Source organism: Lates calcarifer, linkage group LG7_1 (assembly GCF_001640805.2).
Source record: "Lates calcarifer isolate ASB-BC8 linkage group LG7_1, TLL_Latcal_v3, whole genome shotgun sequence".
NCBI lineage: Eukaryota > Metazoa > Chordata > Actinopteri > Centropomidae > Lates > Lates calcarifer.
The window spans coordinates 8534862-8558567 of record NC_066839.1 but is presented as its reverse complement, the minus strand read 5'-3'; the positions used below and the strand labels follow the sequence as shown (position 1 = coordinate 8558567).

Sequence of the window (23706 nt, the reverse complement as noted above, 5' to 3'; positions counted from 1 at the left end):
TTTATTTATAAGTTCATTTTCAAGTACTTAACTACAATTCTGGAACATCACTACTTGAATATTTCCATTGTATACTGGTTTATGTTTCTACTTCAATACATTTTAATGTGATTTGCTCGTTTGTAAAAGTTTTCTATGAGAGCAAACTCAACATTTTTGTGTTTTTGATTGTTGTTCAGGGGGAAAAGCTATTTGAATATGTTCACTTGGGCTTCAGGAAATGAAGACAGACATTTTTCACAGTTTTCTGACATTTCACACACTGAAAAAAATGTCAGATGTATTAATAATGAAATTGTTGGTTGTGGCTTTTAACTGTGTAATATACTATAAATCTACTGTCTATTGTTGCGTATAAATATCTACATGATTGGCATTACAAGAGATACAATCCATCAGTAGATGTTAGACTGACTCAGCCTTGTGCTACACCTCCTCTTTGTGCTATTAAATATTCCTCTCTCCTCCTCCAGCCCCTCTCTTGCTGTCTTCAGCGTACCGGCTCTATTAAAACTACACGGCGCGCTTTGATTGGCTGACGCACAGCGTCGACGCTAGCGGACCAATCAGCGTGGGCCACGGTGAGATTTTTTCGATCTACTTTTTCTGGGAGACGCAGCGGCAACAGTCTGTGTGTGTTGCTAACGGAGGGGACGTGCACAGAGCAGCTAAAACCATGAGACCGTTTATACTTGGTGAGTGGCTACACTAACAGCTTTTCTACGTCAAAAGATGTAACGTTTGTGAATTTATCTGTGGTAAATGTGTCTGACTTGTGTTTTCGCCACCGGTGGTTAGCTTGAATAGCTAAGTTAAGGTGCACAGAACAGTGCCAGGCCTCCGTTATCGTTGAATCAGTTAGTGAATAAACGTCACTTTCACATGCAATTACATAAATTTTTAATAATCCTTGCAGCAAACTGCATTTAAGTACGCCTGTCATGTCCTGTCAGCGCTCAGTGTAGCTGGTGTGGGTGCTAATGAAACACACTTTGTTGAGAGTAAACCTTTTGTATCTTCACCTCCTCCTCCAGGAGTGCTGGGCTGCTCCCTGGTCCTGTCTGTCCAGGCTATGTACTCAGCCAGTGATGATGTTATTGAGCTCACCCCTTCCAACTTCAACAGGGAGGTGATCCAGAGTGACAGTCTGTGGCTGGTTGAGTTTTACGCTCCCTGGTGAGTCCCTACAACTTTGGTGGTCATTATGCAGTGGTAACAAGTGTCTCCAGATCAGCCGAGCAGTGAAAACGGTGACCACAGTTTCATTACAGGCATCTCCACATTGATCCAGTAGTGTTTGAGTCCCCTGTTTGTTTGTGCCTCTTTTCTCACCTGCGTTAATCTCAGTTTTGATCAGGGGATACTGCAGGGACTTCTATGCAAAGTTGGTAGCTCCTCCTTGGATTGGGCCAGAGGTTTCACGGTTCAAGTTCACTAGTAGGGCACAATTTTATGTGAAACCTACTCGATGCTTTACAGAAGAATAAACACAGTTGGGAAAATCAATAACCTCCACACACACACACACACACACACAAAGCACTAATTAGAGGCTTAACCTAACAGAAAAGTTGCCAGATTTTGACTGAGTTTGTAGACTCCAGAGAAAACGACAGTCATGTGACCAGTGGAATCTGCCAAGTTGATAAATTTGAATCACGTCAGGCATAGTGTACATTCGTGGCTCAGACCATTAAGTGCTCAATAGGCTAGGAGCAATGACAAAGTAGCCAGTGGAGATGTGTACAAGCAAAGACTGTGAAGATGAGAGGTGTTAAAATATTCAGTGGATGTGTTGATATTGAATCCTTTGGTTCTGTGACTAATACTTGTGATGTACTTAAGAACTACAAGAATATCTCCTAGTAAAATAAAATGTTTCTGGACATGTAAACTACCACCTCTCTCACTGATTTCTAACTCATGAAGTGTGTCTATTATAAATCTAGATTACTAGCAATAAACGTTACTGTCATTTATCACTAGACATCAGTATGAATTAGATTTATCATGTCTCTGCATCTCCTTTGTTTATCATCACAGGTGTGGCCACTGTCAAAATTTAGCACCAGACTGGAAGAAGGCAGCCACTGCCCTCAAGGTAAACAAAATGTCTCAAATCATCTTGGCATTTATTACCAGTGGGGCCTTAGATTGACTGAATGACAGTTGTGTCAGCTGTTGGTATTTACAGTGAAAAACCTTTGACTATTCGCAGAGAACAAATTTAGTAGTCTCAGCAGGGCAGGGCGTTGTCAATAAAATCAAACATCACAGCATTTCTAATGAATACCTATATTGACAATATGACAGTATGTTGGAGGCTGAGAGGTTTTATTTTTAGACCAAAGGAAATATAACAGGCAGGTGTAATGACAAAGCAGGTAGAGGCATTCATTTCTCTCAGCCACAACAAACAAATAAGGTCAGAAAAACTTAACTGCTTTTCATTATTAACCAGGAGCAAAAACAACAACAACAACAACACTGAAGCCATACAACTGTTGCCAAAATTTAGCTCACAGTTTTGTTAAACCTAGAAATGTTATGAAGTTTGTAACTCAACAGTGAGAATAGCAGCAAACAGGTGTGAGACGTGGGCAGATAAGGGCCTACAGTCAAATGTTAATGAATAATGTGATCACTGTTGCAGATAAAAGCAGAACTAATTCTATTTACCTGTTATTTATTCTATTTAACTGTTATTGCAGACGAACCCAGTATGCATAACTAACTGTTCACTGACACGATGACTTCCAGAGTTGAAACCACACACAGATGTTATGAGAAGACAATGATTAACAGGCACATAACAGGCAACGTTGTATTGCCCGGTGCTGTAATTAAAAATTGAGAGTGAAAACCCCCTAACCTGCTCGTTCTGCAACTCCTCAGGGTATTGTCAAGGTTGGCGCTGTAGATGCAGACCAGCACAAGTCGCTGGGTGGACAGTATGGTGTCAGAGGATTCCCCACCATTAAGATCTTTGGAGCCAATAAGAACAAGCCAGAGGAGTACCAAGGTACAGACGAGAGCACTGCAACAAGATCTGTTGATCTTGCAGCTTTGCATTTTGAAAATGTAAAAATTTCTCTCCACGGTGACCTCCTCAAACTCTGCTAAAAAGTTTCGCTGAAAGATAAATCTTAATAAGTTAAATATGATCAAGTCTGTCAGAATAGTTCAGAGAATGGTGTCAAAGAGCCAACACTCTTGCCCTTGATGTTTTCACAGTAAAGTTATTTGATTTTAATGCCTTTTTGGAATTTTTTTTCTGAAGTCACTGGTAGGTTAGCTTCTGTAATGAGATGATGTTTTTGGCTGCAGTGACTGAAATCTGCATGTCCTTCACCCCTCAGGCGGACGGAGCAGCCAGGCCATCGTGGACGGAGCCATGAACGCTCTGCGCAGTCTGGTGAAAGATCGGCTGAGCGGCAAAGCCGGCGGCTCCAGCTACAGCAAACAGGTAGACCCAGCCGTGAATCTGTGTGAAGAGTAGTTTGTTATTGCAGCTGTTTGAAACTGGAAAGACGAAACACTTCAGTGAACATGTTTTAAGTCACACTTGACTGCCTCCCAGCAGGGTGGCGGCAGCAGCAGCAGTGGCAGCAAGAAGGATGTTGTCGAGCTCACGGATGACAACTTTGACAAGATGGTGCTGGAGAGTGATGATGTGTGGTTGGTGGAGTTTTTTGCCCCCTGGTGTGGACACTGCAAAAAGTAAGTTTGATACCTGACACTGTCGTTACCCAGCTATAGGAAACAGTAATCCCTATTAAAACTGTTCAGTGAGGCCTGTGCTGTTGTATTCTAAAATCATGTGCCTCATTTTTATATCTGAAGTTGGTACATTTTCTACATTTAAAGTGAGTATTTCAGAAGCACAAATGATTTCATTGTTTACATATTTGTAATTTAAGATTATAAATGAGTTTATAATTCCAATGAAATATATATGTTATGTACTGTGGTAGCAAACTCCAAATGTACAACATCATGGTCAGTTTTTCCTAACCATCTCTCTCTTCTGTTGCCAATAGCCTTGAGCCTGAGTGGGCAGCTGCAGCCTCAGCTGTCAAGGAGCAGACCAAGGGCAGAGTTCGCCTTGGAGCTGTTGATGCGACCGTACACCAGGTTCTGGCCAGCCGCTATGGGGTAAGTAAGAATAATTTAATAACATGATACATAAGTGGACAATTCAGATACAAATTACTGTACTTGCAGATGCAATAATAATGTGATCTGGCACTGCTTGGTGCAAACACTGCTGTGAAATAGACTCACAAAGTAAGAAATATTGGTTGTAGCTGCTAAGCTTGTCTGTCCCATTTTAAGCCATTGTGTAAGTTTGACTAAACTTTAAATAAGCAAAGTAGTGAGTGAACATGATAATCCAGTGGCATAGGAGTTATATCTGCTTTGCATGTGTGGCCTTGACCTTGTAAACACATTAGTTTGTACGGTTTGAAATGGAAGGTCTAAATATTGTGGTTATACTGACACACTCTTCTTACTGGTGTTTTATATTGAATCAAAGGCTCTGCAGCGTTTTAATGGACTGTTAACTGTTGACTGTTCAAACAAAGCTGCGACATTATGTTGGTAGTGTGAAGTAGGCCATAGCACACTTATTAAGTCAGGACACAAATCTATTATTTGTGTTTCTTTTAGTTTTTGTTTCTCGCTCCATATCACACTGCTACAGCTCTTAGGTCTCTCACTGTGAATGTGGCTGTAGAAGAGCACAAAGTAATGATCCAAAGTAAAGTCTTGAAGAGGTCACTTTAAACATTTCTATAAGTTTGAAGCCCTAAAACACCATGACCGGAATCCTTCATTAAATATCAATATGGAACTGAATCTAAGGGATTATTTGCTTCCCTAACCTAGAACTGGTGAAATATATGTTATGTGTGTGTGTGTGTGTAGATCCGTGGATTTCCCACTATCAAGATTTTCCGCAAAGGTGAGGAGCCCGAAGACTACCAAGGAGGCCGCTCCCGTGGCGACATCATTGAGAGGGCCATGGATCTGTTCTCTGACAACGCTCCTCCTCCTGAGCTGCTGGAGGTCAGTACAGCAGTGTGTTTGTGTTACTGAATGCTTCTATGAAGGTTTCTAGTGCTGCTGGTTGGCCTAAGTTCACAAAGAAGGCCCCAGAAGATAACCCAACACATTTCCACCTATTAATGTATTTATATTGTTTACATTTATATTAGTTTAAGGCATGAGCAGTGACAGTCAGCCAAAGTTGAACAGGCTAACTGAAACTTCAACACAAAATCCTAAATATATCACAGACTGGGAGAGCAGCGACTGTGTGCTATTAAGGATTAGACCAAAAAACGTCAAAACAGCATTTCACTCATCACAGATAATCAGGTAATTTAACCTTGGTAATTACCTTGAGTCACATAAAACAGTAAATTTAAGCATATTGCACATGTTTGTCTCTCAGATCCTCAGTGAAGACGTCTTGAAGAAGACCTGTGAGGACAGTCAGCTGTGTATAATTGCTGTCCTGCCCCACATCCTGGACACAGGTGAGAGCAGAAGCAAAGACTGTATATGTAGCCTTAAATCTCACCAAAAAGAAACACACACACACACACAGATGTGATGTTTTAAGTCTCGAGTCACTCACCATCCACTTTCCTTGTACCTTAACAGGTGCATCTGGCAGAAACAGCTACCTGGAGGTGATGATTAAGATGGCTGATAAGTACAAGAAGAAGATGTGGGGGTAAGGATGAGAGACAATGGATCATTAGTCCGTTGACTAATTATGACTGTGACTAAATGTCCTTCTCTCTCTTTCTCAGCTGGCTGTGGACTGAAGCGGGAGCTCAGATGGAGCTGGAGGCCTCTCTGGGTATTGGTGGGTTCGGCTACCCCGCCATGGCCGCCATCAACACGCGCAAGATGAAATTTGCTCTGCTGAGGGGCTCTTTCAGTGAGACCGGCATTCACGAGTTCCTCAGGTGGGGGCGCTGTTGTCTGAGCTTGTTTCACTGATGCTATTAAAAGTAAAGGCACATTTCAGAGTAGGCTGAACGACGGAGTTCATCCTGTTTGATTTTCTCTTCAGGGAGCTCTCTGTGGGCCGTGGCTCAACAGCCACGCTGGGAGGTGGGGTCATGCCCAAGATTCACGTTGTTGAACCCTGGGACGGCAAAGATGGACAGGTGAGTCATTAAGGTTGTTATTCAGCTTTTTCATTAGATTAACTCACACTACATACTTTACTTGGCCTTTCTGCTCGGTCGAAACAACAGGTTGTGATGTGGGTGAACACAAACACAAATCCCTTATCAATTTTATCTATTGACAAAGACGACCTGATCCTCAACAATACTGGCAAAAAGAAAAAGCCAGCATTTTGCAAAATTCTACAATGAATGGAAGGTGAGAAGATAAAAAGAAAATATGGACCTGGATCTACAGATGGCTGGGATTATAGTCTGTTTAATGTGTGGCAAACTTTAGTTTTATCTCTATTGCACCACAATTTCAGTCAAAACAATATGTAAAACACCTCTCTACTAATACTAAAACAAGCTCACTACAGTTTTGAATGGATCTTTTGACAGCAGCCATGTGGGAGTATAGATTGCAAGGCTGCTCAAACTGCAGGACTGTTGACAAATGCTCAGCCCAACTGAGAGCTTCATCATTAAGACAATCGGGCACCTTAGCCGATTTGGAAGAAATTTGCCCTTTTTAAAAGAATTGTCAGGTGGGGGACCAGAGAGTGTGTGCCTGACCTTATATAGTACACTTTACTTGTTTCTTGCTGCCTCTGTACTGCGAATATACACCCAGAGGAATATATCAAGACACACTTATGTAATAGGCTGTTGGAGTGCTCCAAAAAAAAACCATAATCTTGTCAGGGAGTCAGATCCGTAGTCATTAGTCTCCCTTTAGGAAGAGTTTCGTAGGCAAAGCTCTTTTAAAGCTCTACTGATGATCTAAAAATTTGGCATTTGGTATCTATAAACAGGCTGGACTGACTGTTCTCATGCTTCTCTTCATCTTTTCTAACTCTATCTTTGTTTTATACTCCTTGTCATCTCCAGCTTCCTGTGGAGGAGGACTACGACCTCAGCGACATAGACCTGGATGACGACTTCGAGAAGGACGAGTTATGAGCCCGAACGGGGAGGGGTGGGATCAGATCCGATTCAGACCGGCTTGGTCGGATCTAGTCTGGTCTGGTCCGGTCCTGTGTGACCTGCCTCCCCTCTCCCGTGGAAGAATGGGAGGCCTGGTCGCTCAGTTACTGAAATACTCCAGAAAAGACACATGAGAGACACCTGCAGTTTCTCACATCATCTTTGTCAGTCACGGGGACAGGAAAGGGGGGGTGGGGGGTGGGGGAGGGGGTGAGGGACGTACGTGTCGTGTCCCTGGAGTGAACTTTGCCTCACGTACCTGCTGAAGAAGAAAGCTTCATATTTATATGGCCTGCCACCAGCTGAGGAGAGGAGGGTGGGAGGTTCTGAATGTGACATTTCACTTATTCATTCAAGTCTTTTTCAGTTGTCATCCCCTCTCCCCTCCTCAGCCATACTCAAGCACCTAATTTAAAAAGTGGACTTGTCAGAGTAACACTTCAATGTCCAACCTGGTGTGTCTAAATATATATTTTTTTCTCTTTTTAAACAAAGTGAATGAGAATCTTGGTGGGGTTTTGCATCATGTCTGTCCAGGACAAGGGGATACTGTGGGACTTCTTGTGTAGATTTTTCTTACACGACTTTATTTCAATTGTGTGAAAACAAAATGACGTTTTTGTTACAAAAATAAAAAGGAATAAAAACAATCACCGCCTCCGTATTCACGTAAACTGTTACAATAACAGAAAATGCATACAACTGAGCGCATGCAATACCAAAGGCATATAGAGCTTGTTCAGAGTAACAACGTGTTAATCTGTTGATAACCTGAACAACAGTAAGCCACTTGTCAACACAGTAAAGTCCAATCAAATTATACCAAGTGATGTAATTAGTTTCCTCTTAGTGTAACATAATGGGAGTCTTAATACTTGCAAGCATATAATCCAGTCAGTATAAATATATGATATGGCACTTCACTTATGGAGAACAGTTAAAAACCATTTCAAGGCAGGGGAGCTTTGGGAAAAAGCAAATACACAGAATACCTCAACGAAAAGCACGTCATAGTCCACAGAGAAGGCGCCACATTGACAAAAGAGAATCATCCATTATTGTAAACATTAAGACAATGGAGTGCTCATAAAATGAAAGGGTTGTCTGGCAAGGGAAGGGGGGGGCGGGGTTGTGAGGATGACCGAGCCTCTATCAGGTGAACAGCGTAAAACTGGATGGACGTGGGTGTGCATGTGTAATAGAGAGTGTGTGTTTGTGTGTGTGTGTCTATTATTGTCTCTGTCCTCAGAACTGACGAGAGGCTCCCTGATCCGACTGCAGCAGTCTGACAATGGACGGGTCGCTCTTGGCACCTTTAATGAACTCCTCCAAAGACAATCTACCTGTGGAGCGGAGACCAAAAAAAAAAAAAAAAAAGGATCTCAGTCACTGGCAGTTGAACATGTGAAGGAGGGCTGAATCACACAGCAACCACCCACCGTTATAAACAGAAAAGCCTGTGATGTTCCTTTTGAGCTCAGGTACCCAAAATATAATCACTGCTGCCCTAGAAAACACTGCACAGGCAAAGTAAACACCCATTTAAAAAAAAAAAAAAAGAATCATAATAAAGTTGCATTAACATTTCTATGACTGAATGATTCAATCATATCAACCATGCTGTTGTGCAATTTTCATTTAATTCAGGTATTCTTTAGGTGTGCTGTAAAATACGAATTAAATATTTAAATATCAAAAAATTCTAAATTCCTAAATAGGGGACAACTCAATATTCTTTGCCAACAACATATTTAAAGAAGGTAGAATGCATTAAAGTGCATTTTATAATTTCAAAAACCTTGCAAAAGAATAATGATGACTAAATGTTAGGTATTATAATAGGTAATAAATAGGTATTAAAATGAAATGAGCTGCACTTGAGTATTAATACTAGTTACTTTGATATCAGCTTGCAGAATGCATCCTTGCACTACTTAAATATAGTAAGTATCACAAAATAAAAACTTGCAGCAAATGTTGCAAATATTCCAGTGTCTTTATGGAAGTTTTGACTCATCTAACACGAAGATCAAATGCAGCAGTGGGCCACAATTTATTTAGAGTACTTGCAACTTCAGCATCTGTTTATTAAATTGCATTAAAAAGGGCAGTTAACTGAGTTTTAGTGGATTTACCCTCCTCTGCAGCTGTCGCCGTAGGCCTGGTCTGTGTGGTACCATGTGATGTTATAAACCTTGAGCCTGAGACACACACTTCACTTTGACCTCCAGACTTTCTGAACCTTCTGCTTCAAAACAAACTGAGCTGCCCCACTGCCTCATAATCTAAATATCATACTCAGACGTGACATGTCAAGTACATTACAGTACAGGAAGACCTGGGAAATGCCTGAGCACATATTGCTTGAGTGTAGCATCACCCTTTCACAATAAATGTCAAAACCCTGGTTATCAAGGCAGTTAAGATGCCTAAGAAACCATGAAGACTGACCCTGTGAGTTGTGTTCATGTTATGTCATGTTGTTATAGGACATCCTATTTCTCTCTATGTTTATACCCACTTTCCAAACTCTCTCATAACTTACATAACTTGTCATAACTTGATGTGATAGTTGCCCATTTATAATTGTGTAACACTTGTCCTGACCAGTGTACAGTAACTAAATGACCAAGCCATGCAAATTTACTTTTTTTCCCATAAAGTTTTGTTCTCAGTCTTTACAGTCATTGAGGGCAAGCTACTCATAACCTATCTAGAGTACTCTAGAGACTCTACCTACATATTTCCTGTTAGAGGAAGCAAGAGGCAGGTTTCATTTAGGAGTCCTATTTGATTTCACCACTGATAGTGACATCTGGTTATGATATTTCTCCACAAAAGAATAAAATTAAAAGCAAAACACCAACATGTCTTACCATCATTGTCAATGTCCATCTGTCTGAAGATTTTATCTGTCCTTTTCTCAGGTGTTGATTCATCCTCCGGCATCTTCATCACTGACGACACCATCTTGTAAATTGCCTAAAAGGAGGGACGATCGATTGCTCTTAACGCGAATATTAATCTTCTTGTTTATCTGTGTGAAGCTTTTAGAGCATCAGAGATGAAAAATAACTGTTCTCACCTGACATATTTGTTACATGTATTGTCTGAGTGATGATGGTGCACTGGCAAGTAAAGCTCATCCTGCTGCTGCACTCATTCTAAGTTACTCTGAACTCTGAAGGTGCATGGTTATAATGCATCTATTTCAACCTTCTAAAACATTAAACATTAAACATTTCAGATCATCTAAACGGGAAAAGATGAGGGAAAGATGTTTTGCTGAAGAACAGAAAGCATGCTACGAAAATGCTAACAAAAACACTGATGCTACACTGAGCACTGAGGGTTTTTTTCACATTCATTTGTATCCACAAACACAACGGACTGAGCCAATATTGATATGGCCCTGCAGGCTGCTCAGCTCACCATATTGGAAGAGTAAATATAGCAACAGTGATAAGAAAACCTGAAAGGGCAGCCTGCATCCATGATGTGAGAATGAATGAATTCAGACCTGCAAATGAACACTAAGCCTAAAAACAATTATTACACAGTAAGATAAAATGCAAAAATATATTTTGCATATAATTTAAACACCAAACAATCCTCAGTTGCAGCTGTGGAAATGTGAGGATTTGCTGCTTTTCTTTGTCTTATGCGATAACAAACTCAATTTCTTTGGGTTTTGCGTTGACAAAGCAAACTGTGCCAACATTATTCACTGTTCTCTGACATTTTACAGACTATAAAATGAATCTACTGAATTAAACAAGAAAAATATGCAACCTGACTAAGAAATAGAATCTATAGAATGAGAAACACTTTAGTTTAATATGTGCTAAACCCAGAGGAATTTATTTTTCTTTTCCAATTTCTTTTCTGGGTTTTATTTCATCAGAGGTAAAATTCTGATGAGGCAAAACTAGTAAAAAGTATTAAATTTCATTCCTCCCATGTAAATTAGCGGTATCTAATATTAAAGTCTGTATTAATAACACATTTAGATTTCAGGGAGGATGCAGACTAAGGCTGATCTTGACCCAAACTTGACAAGAGACTGGTGAAGACAGTGAAGAACCCCTACCCCGTAGTCTGTCCTTACCTGAACTATCTCAAGCATCTCTGCCCGGCTGATGTACCCGTTCCCGTCCAGGTCATACATGCTGAAGGCCCAGCGCAGCTTCTGCTCGAGCCCGCCGCGTGATGTCACACTTAGGGCAATGATGAACTCCCTGAAGTCAATGGTGGCGTCACCATTGGTGTCGAACGTGCGAAAGACATGCTCAGCAAACTTTGAGGCGTCTCCGTAGGGGAAGAAGTTGGCATAGATCTTCTTGAACTCCTCCACGGTCAGGTGGCCCGTGGGACAGTCCTTGAGGAAGCCACGGTACCACTCCTGCAGCTCATGATCAGTGAACTCTGTGTTCTCTCTCAGGTCGTTGAGGACCTCAGGACGCAGCTTGCTGTTCTGTTTCCCCATGACACAGTACACTAACTCTCTCTCAGGTTGAGCAGATCACTGTGGGCTGGTGTCTCTCTAGCTTCTCCTTTCACTTCTTCACTCTCCCTTTGTTTTTACTCTCCAAATGGCTGCTCGGCTTCCTCTGCTCCTGCAGGAGACCAACAACCCTCATTAATATCCTTGTGTGAATATCATAAATGATTCATGGGTTCAATAATTCCTCCCAGTTTGCAGCAGTGTTTTATCATGAAACATGTGCTGGAGATGCTCCTCAGGCAACTGAGCTGAGGGAGAAAATCTGGACAGCTGAGACGATGTCCATACACAGAAAAAGAAAGAGATATGATTACAACTCAGATGTCATAAGGGCAATGTGTGTGTCTATGTGTGTGTGTGTGGTGGTGGTGGTGGCCTGGTCTCCGTGGATACAGTATTAATCCTCTGGCACGGCGATAATTTATCGACCCTTCGCTACATGGTGGAGAGACAAGTGTCCTGGGGCATTGTGATTATCAATAAAGCCACTTTCTAAAAGGTCAGGCTGATACTGACTGTTGTTACTGAGAAGGCCTGACATTCACCTCGATGATAATCCCTAACTTTAATGCGAAAATGAATATTCTAGCTGATTGAGTAGGTGGCGTTCATGTGTCGACTGATGAGAAACACAAAAGATGCCTAAAAAAATGCCAATGCAAACAAGGGACGCTGAAGCATTTGAACCACCTGGGCCTATTCACCTTTGGTCTCATGTGGTTTGTCCAAATTCTGTTTCCATGGTTATATTCTGCAAAATCTGTTTATTCATGTACGCAGGGGTATTCATGACCAGGGGATATGAGGATGCATGAACACAACACATCCAGAATAAAGCCATAACAGCATAAAGATGGGACGCTTTGTGCATGCAACCTGCTGATAAAGCAGATGCAAACATGGGCGTGTTAATGAACAAAAAGGTTATGACACTTGCAGGGAAAATACATGGGGGGATGTGTGTATGTGTGTGTGTGTGTGTGTGTGTGTGTCTGTCTGTCACCGGCTACTTTTGGCTAAAGACCAGTTAATAGGGGGCATCATGTCCAACATGGGACAAAAGCTGCATCCCCGACTGGGAAAAAGCAGATTTTTGGGTCAGTGGTTAAGGCTACTGTTTGATTATTGTTAAGGTCAAGGTTAGGTTGAGTCTCCAGAGAATGAAAATGATCCCTAAAGTGACCAGTTAGGTGAAATACACATTTAAATGTGTATTGATTTAAATGTGTATGTATACACATTTAAATGTGTATTTCATAAGAAACCAGGGTTAACTTCCTCCTTGTTTCTGTGTGTAAGAAAGAAACAGAAAGGAACAGACGGCAACTTAGTAAAAATGTGAAAAGTAACAATAAAAAATTGTTAAAAGCAAATGACTACAATCTTTTTTTCTTATTCTTATTCTTTTTCTTATTCTTATTCTATCTTTTTTTTTTTTTTTTTTTTTTTTTGGAGATCCAAGGAGGAAAATTTGCCAAAACCAAAGCTAACCTTTTACAACATGTATCTGGTAAAGTGTGAGAGGGGGAGGGACAGAAAGAGAGATGTGCGGGGGCAGGGAGGAACAAAGAATGGAAAAAAGTATGACACATAGAAAGAAAAACTATTTCCAGCAGTACTATGTGAGCCCGCTTTGCTAATACCAGCGGTTCAATTACATAATAATCTCTCTGAATAACACCTCCACTCCCACAATGAGTTTATAGGAGAGAGAGAGAGATGTATTATCCCCCCGTGCTCTCTTTTCTTTCAATTATTGAAATCCCATCATTCCTGCATTATTGGCACCAGAGCAATTCTATCTGGTGTAGAGCAAATGAGAGCAGTGTGAATTTGAATGAGGTCTTTTTCGACACACCGGCACCCTCGTTTCTCATAATTGTCACACAGGTGTAATTTCCTGCAGTTTTATGAATCAAAGTCCCCAAGTAACATGAGAGGCAGGCAGCTTTGAGAAACAGCCAGCAATACAAACTCTTAACAGTGTCGCTCAGCATTACGAATGGAAAAAAAAATCTATGACAGCAGATGCATAATACATTAATATAATTCATTTCTCATACTGGAAATCATTTTAGTTTAGCACTGCTCTGGCCTCCAGGCTCTTATCATTATTATTATTATCATTATTTTTTTTCTCCTGGTCCCTCTCACCCATAATAGGCCTATCCTTTTTCATTTCATTGGAAGCAGGTGGCTACCTATATTCTGTTAAGTGTCCTACAGTCATTTGTCCGTACACCTGTTCAGACCTGATTCAGACACTCTGTCCAACGTGAACTAATAAATTTATAATTTTCAACCATCAACAGCCCTTATGGAAAACAGCACTTACTCACTTTATTAAAATTAAACTAAACAAGAAGTGCAACTGAGGCTGATGAGAGAGCCATTAGTTTTGCAAGTATTTGGTCAAGAACTGAAGCACTGGACAAATTAAATTTTGACCTGATGGAGCTGGATGAATTGTGTCACCAAAGTTATTACAATTCTCCAGTGCCAGTAGGATTCATCATCACCATGAACGTCCAAACAAAAACTGGCAATCCATCCAACAAGTGCTGAGATATTTCAGTGTGAAGCAAAGTGGTGGACAGACCAACTGACAGACCAACATCAGTCATATTAGTGTACAATAGAGAAAAAGCTCACATATAGCTCATATCCAACTTTGCAGTAAGCTTATGAAATGCAGCAGGAGAGACCCACTAGAATGCAAGTGATGCTCACTCAATATATTATCATTGTCTGTTTTAACATGGCTATGGTATAAATCACACACTGCCCTGAAGGCCCGACCGTTGTCCTTCCGCTCTAACATACAACAGGATGAGGAAGCGGCAGCACCTCCTCAGCACTGGGTCACATGGACTTTTCCAGGACAGCTCAGTGTGAGCAGGCTGAGCTGGAGCAGACATAAATATGGGCGTTGCTATTTATTCCCTCAAACACACGAAGCAACAAGAAACCTAGAAGATTCCAGGCTGAAAGAGGACAGAAAAAAGCACTGCCCTGACGTTTCAAGAAGCTCTGACGCTAAATTAAGAGTTTACTTTTAAGAGGAGATATTCATAATTTGGGAGGGAAACAGAGACAACAGTGTGTACTCTGGCAAAGAGATTGTTAGTTAAAATTACACAAACATACTTATCGAAGCTTGTGGGTTGCAAAACTCCAGTGACCTCTAAAATATGCTCATTAGAGCTTAAAACTAAGCTAGATTCCCACAAATAAAATATGTGCTGCAATTAAGGCCTATTCCTTATTCTTTTAGTGACTTCCTTTTCAGGATAATAGAGAGAAAGTAGGATGATATCAGGGCATTTGATCAAATTTATTTCTGGGTATGTCTTAAGTACAAAACCCTGCCCTGTAAGTGCTTTTTTAATCACAAACTCTATGAAATATTGCAGCAAGAAAACATCTAATTGACTGTTTAAGACCTGCTGCTAGGCATGGTTTCTTGCTTCTTGGGTAATTAGCAGTATGTTTTTCCACTTGCTTATAAAAAGTAAGTGATACCTGCAGTACATATAGAGCTACATTTGAGATGTCACAAAATGTTTTTATATGTTTACACAGCTGGAGCCTTAAAGTGCAAGCTATTCTGGTGGATTTTAACTTGCTACTTTGCTGCACTGGAATATGTATTTTGCAATGTGGTCAGAAATAACTGCTTTGACATCCCTATGACCTCCTTTGCAGAGAGAACGCGTTCTTCCTGCCTTGACTGCCAGGACTGCCAGAGAATAAGTTTGTAAGCCGAACGCAGTCCGCGAGCGTCGCTTGATACATAACAGCCACTGGAGATTGCCATTCTGCATTCAGTGTTTGTAATTCCCCTCGATTACACAGCAACAGTCTCTCTCCTTGTCCCCCAACCCCCATAGCCGTCCATGATCTTGTATGGTCCACTTTTTTCCAGCGGGTTCCCTGCTTAATGAGACTGTTTCACACAGACTCCAGTGCAGCCTGTACCCCCCTCTCCCTCCTGAACGCTACAGCCAGGGATTGTGTAAACCTCTGACCAGGCCAGTTTCACCGCTGTTTGCCATTCTCAGGCCCACCTCATTTCCTGGGTAATGGCTTGTCACAACAAAGGAAGCCTTTATTCTTTTCCCAGATGCTCATTACTTCATGTACGGCTAAAGAAGAAATTCCAAAGACACTAGGGAAAGGAGAGATGAAGGGAGTGTGTTTGGATACATGCAAGCACATAAGATGCACATGGTAGGAGGGAGGTGGGGGCAGTAAAACTCTCAGCAGTGCACCCATAAAGCATGACACACAACTGATGGAGCTCATTATGCTTCTTACAGCATATCAGTTAGTGAGTGTAGGACAGAAGAGACAACTAGTGTCAAAGTTTACATTCCCTTTTGCTATGATATGAAAAAGATAGAATAAGTCACCAACTTTTGTAAATCAATAAATACTTCAAGTCATTTTTTAAACAAAAATGCCACAAATCTGCTGGTTCCAGCATCTAAACTGATTAATCAATGGAAAAAATAATCTGTTTCAGACCTAAAACACACTTTGTTAATATGCTGGATAATTTCTAATGTTTTTTTCCCAAAATAGATTTGACTCTACATCTCAGGATGTCAGAGGTCACAGAACATTTTCCATCCTCAACTCTGCACAAACTAGACAGAGAATATATTTTTCACGCTGTCTGTATCATGCCTCTTTTGAATGGAATGTAAATCAAACAAACTGATATGGTTCGGAGCACCGAGAGAAAGCAGACTTCCCATTTTAGTGGTGCGTGCAGCCTGCTGTGCAGTGGACAAGCAGAGCACTCGCTCACTCGCTCCACGCAGCCTGAGACACTGTGTGCTACTGGGTAACTAAGACTGCATCAGGTGGGTGATGAGTTGGTCCAGTGCAGAAGGAAGAAAAAGAGGCAATGAGCTCTCTAGTTATTCTCGCTCTCAGCGCTGCTTCGTGGCAGCCTCTCTGAACTAGTGTCAGGGAAAATCATGCAGTGGATCAGGATGAAGTCCCCTGACACACCAGTAGTCAAGGCAACAGGATAGTAGTGCTAAGGCTTATGAGAGGGAGGCGGTGTAACTATCAATCTGGGGCACACAGAGGGCATAGAGATATATCGAAACTCAAAGGAAACAAGTACATTTTTTCTGTGTGTGTGTGTGTGTGTGTGTGTGTTTCAGATATCTACTGTTGGTTTTAAATGCTGTTTCATCTAAAACAGCAATGTTCTTTGTCTATTTAGGCTCATCCAGAGTGATTTTATGCAGCATACTCATTGCTTGATATTCAGTCCAGTGTACAAATTGTTACGTTGCATATTCTAAATGCAACTGTTTTGTGAACAAACATTCACAACTGCAAAATCATAAGGTTTATTCTTATTTTGACAGTGACAGGTTTTATTTTTTTATTTTATTTTTTGTTTTTTGTTAGTTTTTTTTTTTTTTTTACTGGTGAGTGGGTTAATTTAATTTTGGATGCATGCTCTTCACATGTTGGCTTTGGTCTTGTTATTAAAAAGTGTGAGATAAAATGGAAAAAAACCCAGCAACAATAAGTGTGGTGTAATAGCTGAAATTAGTAGGCTAACAAGCGTCAAGCATAATTATGGCAAGACACAAAGTTTGAAAGGATGGAGTCCCATTGGAAGCAAGAGTGACCTGAAAACAGACTACCTGTATACAATATCACATCTGGACAAACTCAGTCACACAAAACAATCATCGCTACACAATTGTTTCACTATTAAATGAATCTGTAACTGAAGTATTTGAAAGTTTGCTCTAACAGTGGAACAAAGGTCATTGCTCTGAACAGTTTTGTTTATTTATTTATTCCATGTGGTTGTATACTGTTCACTGTGATGTATAATGAAGTCGACCATATTGTCCAGCCCTGATGTATACATTAATTTTACATTACAGTCATTCGGGATTTGTGTACAGTATATTACAAAACTTGGATTGATTAAAAAGGTATTTTTGAGCCTACTTTTAAACGGTTTTAAAATATTTAGAGATGTAGGTGAGATGCAGGCTCGTCATTTATGGGTGTAGCCACTGTAACACCCTCTTCTGTCTTGGGTAAATTGCCACATCAGTCCAGGGTAGACTCACCGCTGGGGTAGAATGGGCATCACAGAAGCTTAAAGTATTTCATTTATTTTCATTAAGAAATGTAAACTTACCTCTTTTAGGAGTAATGTTTAGTTATGAGAGAGTCCACTCTCCCACTTCACAGGCGTTACCAGCAGCCAAACTTAACCGTTAACTTGCGCTAGTCTAACTTAACACCTCCTCCTACCGATACAACTCTGTAGAATCCAACACGAGAATAATTTAAGATACTGACGGTCGTTTGACACTTTCCTGAAGAAAAAACAAAGATATGGAGTTTTACCAGTAACGCGTGAATGTCGTATTCTTTAAGCTAGGTTCTTATTAAGTCGGTCCAGCCTCGAGTTCCCGGTGTAACAGCTTTATCATTTAGTGGAAGATGTGGCACAGAGCTCGGTTTTCATTCGACTCTCCCAAGGCACCTTTAAAGGGGTTTCTTTTCTCTTTGACGGCGATAAACTCACTTCTTTTGGCTGCTGAGTAAGTGTACACAGTTTTATAACGATGGAGTATGAAGGTTAGCGTCAAAAGTAAAAGTAGTCGTTCTTTAAAAGGGATTTTATGGAGAGTTGCCGAATTATAGTTGTGTGTTTTGTATTTAAAATACCCCTGCGCGCTGAATGGATCCGTCCATACTCGCTGCTTCCATCGTAGAAAACAGTCGCAGAAGCGTCCTGTGGAAAATTATCACTGGAGACTATTATTAGCACGATATCTAAAATAAACTGTTCACATTTGAGGGAAAATGTTGTTGCCAGAAGAGGCACTCATCAACCACACCCAGTATACTCATTATCATGCATAAGTCAATTTTAAAAACATTTAACAGTAATTCTATGATGAACTTTAGATCAAACAAAGTTATCAACAATTGTAAAAGAAAAAAAGCTACAGTATTGAATGACATCCTATGAAAATGGGTTTTATTGGCGGACTTCAATTATCGAGACACATAGGGTTAACAGAAACACTGCAAGCCTCATAAACCAACATGAATATTTGAGTTTTCTTATTGGAGTTGCACAAGTGTTGAAATCATGCCTCCTTGATGGATAGTCCTCTTAATTTTTACCTAGAAACAACCTAAGAAACTTAATCCATCTCTAAAATCCCTCTAATGATGTGGGACAGGCTGTACTAGAAAGCTGCGGTATTACATAATCCGAGTATAACCCAATTCCATCTATTTTCCCACTACAACTTGTCTCTCAGCCCCTCTCTAGAGTCTTACACTCGTCCATCAGTACCTGTCGGACTAACGTCTCTTGTGTAGGCTAAAGTGACACTGCAGGGAGGGTGGTGTGTATGTCAGCATTTCAAGTGAGTGGATAAATAATTAACAGTGCGTGTGTGTGTGTGTGGGTGTGTGTGTGTGTGTGTGTGTGTGTGTGTGTGTGTGTGTGTCTTCCTGAAGCCTGACACCTGTTTCTATAAGCACATGGAGTGTTTATCTCTACCTAAGAGTGAGTACAATACAGACTAGGAGGGGGTCCGAGGCAGTGATAAAGTAATCTGAGGTTGCTTTTGTTGCTTTTGCCAATTTGTAACTTAATACTGACACAACCCTGTTGTTGCTGGAGTAAAGCAGATGAAAAACATTGTTGTGACTCTTTTATGAAAGTATTATAGGATCCCTATTGATACATTTCCAGGGATTAAAAAAAAAAACAAACGCAGTTATGTTCAGTCAAATCAAATGTAAAGTGAGTATAGTAAAACTACATTTTAAGCCCAGTATAAGTTATACTACAAATATGGACATGTACATTGTAATCAGGGTATCACAATCATGAGGGGATGGGGGTGGGAGGTGGCTAGTAAGGGGACCTTGACAATCTGAATGTTTGTTGTTAACCTTTTTTTTCTTTTACATTCATTTGTATTAAATATTAAGTGTTGATTTGTTTTACTAATAGTTAAACTTGAGAATATTAAATATTGTCTCAGTGAGAAAAATCCATGAGTGTCAGTTGTAAGACCTGAACCGTTACCGTTTTACACCATCTTATACATTTACAGTTTAGACTATAAAAATTGGATCTGAATAATGACGGAAATGCGGAAGTTTAACGTGCAATACTTTTGCTAGGTGCTGGCTCCAAAAATCACAAAAATGGTCCGTTTCTCTCACCAAAGACAACTCAATAATGTTTTTCACCACAACTCGTTATGTCATTTCCAAAGTTCTCTCATTATAATCAGTGCTCTGGTGGTCATTTTGAGAATAACCCATGGATGTATTAGGCCTCAAAGAGAGGTATATTTAGGGGCGTGTCTGGTTTGATTGACGTACCTGATTAGAGGCGATACACCGCCTTGACACAATTGTGTTCGCGTCACCATGGCGTCTTTCGCTACCAACGGACCCTCGGTGGATCCTCACAAACAGTTTATTGGGTAAATAAATGTTTATTTTCTTAATGTTTTTCCAATTTTACTGTGTACATAATGTGGACGGTGCACTAGAAAAGTGTGCGTGCATATTTCCTCCACGTTTTTTGACCGGAGAAGGGGAGACGCTTAGCATCCCAAGTAGCACGGATGCACCTTGCTAACCAAGCTACCTAGCCTAGCACACGCGCTAGCTGATGCTATGCTAACAGTACCCGGCCCCGCCAAGCTGGCGCCAAGCTGGTAACCTGTATAAACCATAGACTGGGTTTGTTTACCCATGCGTTACTGTAAAACCTTATAAAAAGGTAAATGTAACCTATGTTAAGCTAAGGACGTTTGTTTTGTGTTTCTGGCACATGTAGTTTATGCGCTGAATTATTGTAAGTTAATAAAACTGTCTAACGTCATGATAGTTCAGGTTATCATTAAGGTAAGGTTGTTCCGAATATCTACTATATTTCTCATGTTAAACTGGTGAAAAAAAGTTGTATGTAAGTCTATGTAGCCATGTAGTGTAGATGTGAAATTATGCAGGCTGGAATAATAAATTTACATGATTTCTATGTAATGAATGTTGGATGTCTGGGTGCCAAGTTCTTTATGTCTAATTTAATCTACTCTTTTGTGCGAATGGCTGCATGTTGTCTGATATTTTGTGTATAGTTTTACTATTTGTATGTTTTCTTACATGTAATGTGCTTTAGCTATCAGCCTGCCAGGGACTGATAGGCTGAAGCAATGGTTGATGGACATGAGGAGGAAGAACTGGACACATCTAACACTATGCACTTTGAGGACGATCAGTTCTTCACAGACAAGAAGGTAGAAATCATCACTCTTTATGATGTCTATCATCATGATTCCACCCTCTCTATTTGCACCAACAAGATCATGGTTTCATTACAGCTGCCAGCTTTTATATGTAGTCTATGGCCCTAACCTAGGACAGAAGTTAAAATCAAGTGAGTGAGTGAGTAGGATAACATTTAGTAAGTCTTGCTCAAGGACAGTACAACAGGACATTAGAGACAGTGAACCTACATAGGAATAGTGTGTGATGGAGAGCTCCAACCTTTGTGTTGTTCTGCTGAAACATAATGATCCACTAGAGGCCGCTAAGAGCCCTTCAGTTTGCTGGTACAGTGTTGATGGTCAGTTACTAAGTAGGTAGTGGATCTGTCCCTAAAGCCTGACCTCAGCGGAGGGGTGGGCTTTATGGATCTGTTTATACGTGCTAGGGGTGTTTACGGGCACAGTCCCCTTCCAGCCAATTACTAAAGAGAATTCTGTATTTGGATTTAGTGGTACCACATTGTGTCATTTCTCCTTACTGCTTGATTTCATAGTACATTACAGTATGTTATCACCACAAATTATCACAGATACATGAGATGATATCACATGTAAAATGTAACTAGTTAAACTAAGTTCTTGATTTTTACCATGGAACAAATGTCCAAAAAAAGTAATCTTCTGTGACCTTCTGGCATAACAATGCTCTTGATGATATTGATTTTGTGCTGATACCTTCAAGAATAATTTAAAAGCCAGAGTAAAATGTATCCTTTTTCATGATTACAAATTCAGTTTTGAGCCCAAGATATTATCAATGTGTGAAAATGCTTCAGAAAATACACTTAAATAATCATGCCTATGCAGTGGGTTTGTCTTTCAGTCTGAATTTGAGTTAATCTTGCTTTTAGGTGGATTAACATGTCTCTCTGCACAGCATGTGTCCACAAGAAAATGACTATAATTTCAGAAACTATTTGTTTTTCACATATTTTCTGGTTACTTGATCACACAAATGCAATACGTCACTGTGTTGTAATGGGTGGCCCAGCAGGGTTTTATGCACTGATGTGGAAAGGATTAGATTAACTGATGTTCAAGTCTGTACATGTTGCAAAATAGTGTTAAATTTCTTTACAAAAACTTGTCGACCCTCTGTCTTTCCTCCATGGCAAGCATGTACATGTAATGTAATCTTCTGTAATCTTCTGCACGATTAGTGACAAGTAAGTCACTGTAGCTGTAAAAGCAGCACACATGCCTCAGATATTGATTTGTCTGTCTTTACGTTATGCTGAGTGAGGGCCAATGCTCCCCTCTATAACCCTCTGTCAATATTTAGGGAACACATTGCTCTGAAATCAAGGTTTAACTTGATTTAGGAACAATAACACTCCCTTTAAATGATTTTGAATGTGTGGCATGTGCATTGTTAATCTGTGGGATAAGCCTCATAGTATCAAAACAACATAATACAAATGCAATAAAGCAACACAAATATATAGTAACCGCTTGTACAGTCTTGACCAGTCATGTCATGTTTTAGTTACTTGAGTCTGTGCACCTAGTTTGTTCACCCATTGATGCGTTTAACCAATTCCAGATAGTGGCAAGGACAATACTGCAGACCTACCCAGACCAACATTGATGTATTTTTAATGTAATTAACTTAAAATGCAGTTGTTAAATTGACAACTTTTATCTGACTCTAGTACCACTGGTGGTGTTAGACTTCATTTCCCAGAAACACTGTGGCTTCCGGTTGTGAATCGTTTTTTTTAGATCAAAACAGGGTCCTTGAGTGAACCCATGTTTGTCAGTTATGTGAATGGGTCAACACAAGTTATTCGACCTAATTTCACAGTTCATTCAACACAACTCAAGTTGTGTGTTCAAGTCTGCTCTATTCCACATTATTACTAAAGCAACTATAATTAATGTTTGTATTAAGAACAATACAAACATTAATTAACATTGAAATGCAAAATGTTGTAGAACCAACTGCAATGCTGAACTTTCCCTCCACTCTATGGAGCATTTCAGGATCTTTAAGCTCATTGTTTTGGTTTTATGTCCTGTAGCGTTTCTGTTTTGGTTCACTCTCACAGTTCTCAGCAGCAGCAGTCGGCTGTTTTCAAGGAATAAACTCTGATAAACCTACTGTATGGCAGCTGTCCAGCACCAAACAGCAGATAATCAAAGTTAACTACAAGCTGGTGAAAGCAGAGGAAGATTTAACTGCCAACTAACTAGGTATTTCCCAGAGGAGTTGGTAAAACCAAAACAGAGAATATTGGATTTAATTTGTGTTTCTCTGTAGCTGGTGGATGTGTGTTTGTTTTTGCAATATCCCTTCAAGAAATGCTAATATGTCAGTGCTGTGTTTACAGCAGGTTTTCACTTCCCCCAAATAGCAAAAGAAATCACTGGTGACCAAGAAAGTCCCTGGAAATAAATCCTCATAACGCAACTGAATACTATAGTGTCATTATGTGAAAGTTAACACAAGCAATGATGTATATGGAACTACAGTTTCAGACTGTGGTCTTGTGTTAACGGCTGTGACCATATATCTGATTTGTAGTTTTTTGTACATGGTACAATCAAAAGGACATGATAAGGCTGCAGACAGGAGAACCATGCTGATATACTGATAAGCTACATGTGCTGTAAATCCTGTAGTTCCCTTATCATATTTGCACTACTTCATTTTTTTACTGTGTTGTGT

General features: G+C 40.2%; 2 protein-coding genes across 3 annotated transcripts; one reads left to right on the top strand and one right to left on the bottom strand.

Moving 5' to 3' along the window:
* The first annotated feature begins 528 nt into the window (after positions 1-528).
* pdia6 (protein disulfide isomerase family A, member 6) lies at positions 529-7825 on the top strand. Of its 2 annotated transcripts, none has more exons than XM_018694970.2 (13): positions 529-695; positions 1035-1176; positions 2044-2101; positions 2896-3022; positions 3360-3466; positions 3584-3720; positions 4041-4155; positions 4930-5070; positions 5459-5543; positions 5671-5743; positions 5823-5981; positions 6089-6185; positions 7080-7825. In XM_018694970.2, the coding sequence occupies exons 1-13, from the start codon at positions 677-679 to the stop codon at positions 7149-7151; spliced, it is 1332 nt and encodes a 443-aa protein (XP_018550486.1). In that variant the 5' UTR covers positions 529-676; the 3' UTR covers positions 7152-7825. The 2 variants fall into 2 exon arrangements, with proteins under 2 accessions (XP_018550486.1, XP_018550485.1); XM_018694969.2 differs by having other exon boundaries at positions 3581-3720.
* Positions 7715-18203, bottom strand: hpcal1 (hippocalcin-like 1). Its single transcript, XM_018694971.2, has 4 exons — positions 17864-18203; positions 11284-11791; positions 10052-10157; positions 7715-8518 (listed from the first exon to the last, which is right to left on the bottom strand). The coding sequence occupies exons 2-4, from the start codon at positions 11659-11661 to the stop codon at positions 8421-8423; spliced, it is 582 nt and encodes a 193-aa protein (XP_018550487.1). The 5' UTR covers positions 11662-11791; positions 17864-18203; the 3' UTR covers positions 7715-8420.
* Positions 18204-23706: the final 5503 nt, after the last annotated feature.

Excerpts from the sequence above, each read along its gene's own strand:
- pdia6 (XM_018694969.2), top strand. Across the intron at positions 1,177-2,043 it reads GTTGAGTTTTACGCTCCCTG|GTGTGGCCACTGTCAAAATT; the intron begins GTGAGTCCCTAC and ends TTATCATCACAG. Across the intron at positions 6,186-7,079 it reads GGGACGGCAAAGATGGACAG|CTTCCTGTGGAGGAGGACTA; the intron begins GTGAGTCATTAA and ends TGTCATCTCCAG.
- hpcal1 (XM_018694971.2), bottom strand. The coding sequence starts at position 11,661 with ATGGGGAAACAGAACAGCAAGCTGCGTCCTGAGGTCCTCAACGACCTG. Across the intron at positions 10,158-11,283 it reads AGATGCTTGAGATAGTTCAG|GCAATTTACAAGATGGTGTC; the intron begins GTAAGGACAGAC and ends CCCTCCTTTTAG. Across the intron at positions 8,519-10,051 it reads GATGGACATTGACAATGATG|GTAGATTGTCTTTGGAGGAG; the intron begins GTAAGACATGTT and ends TCCGCTCCACAG.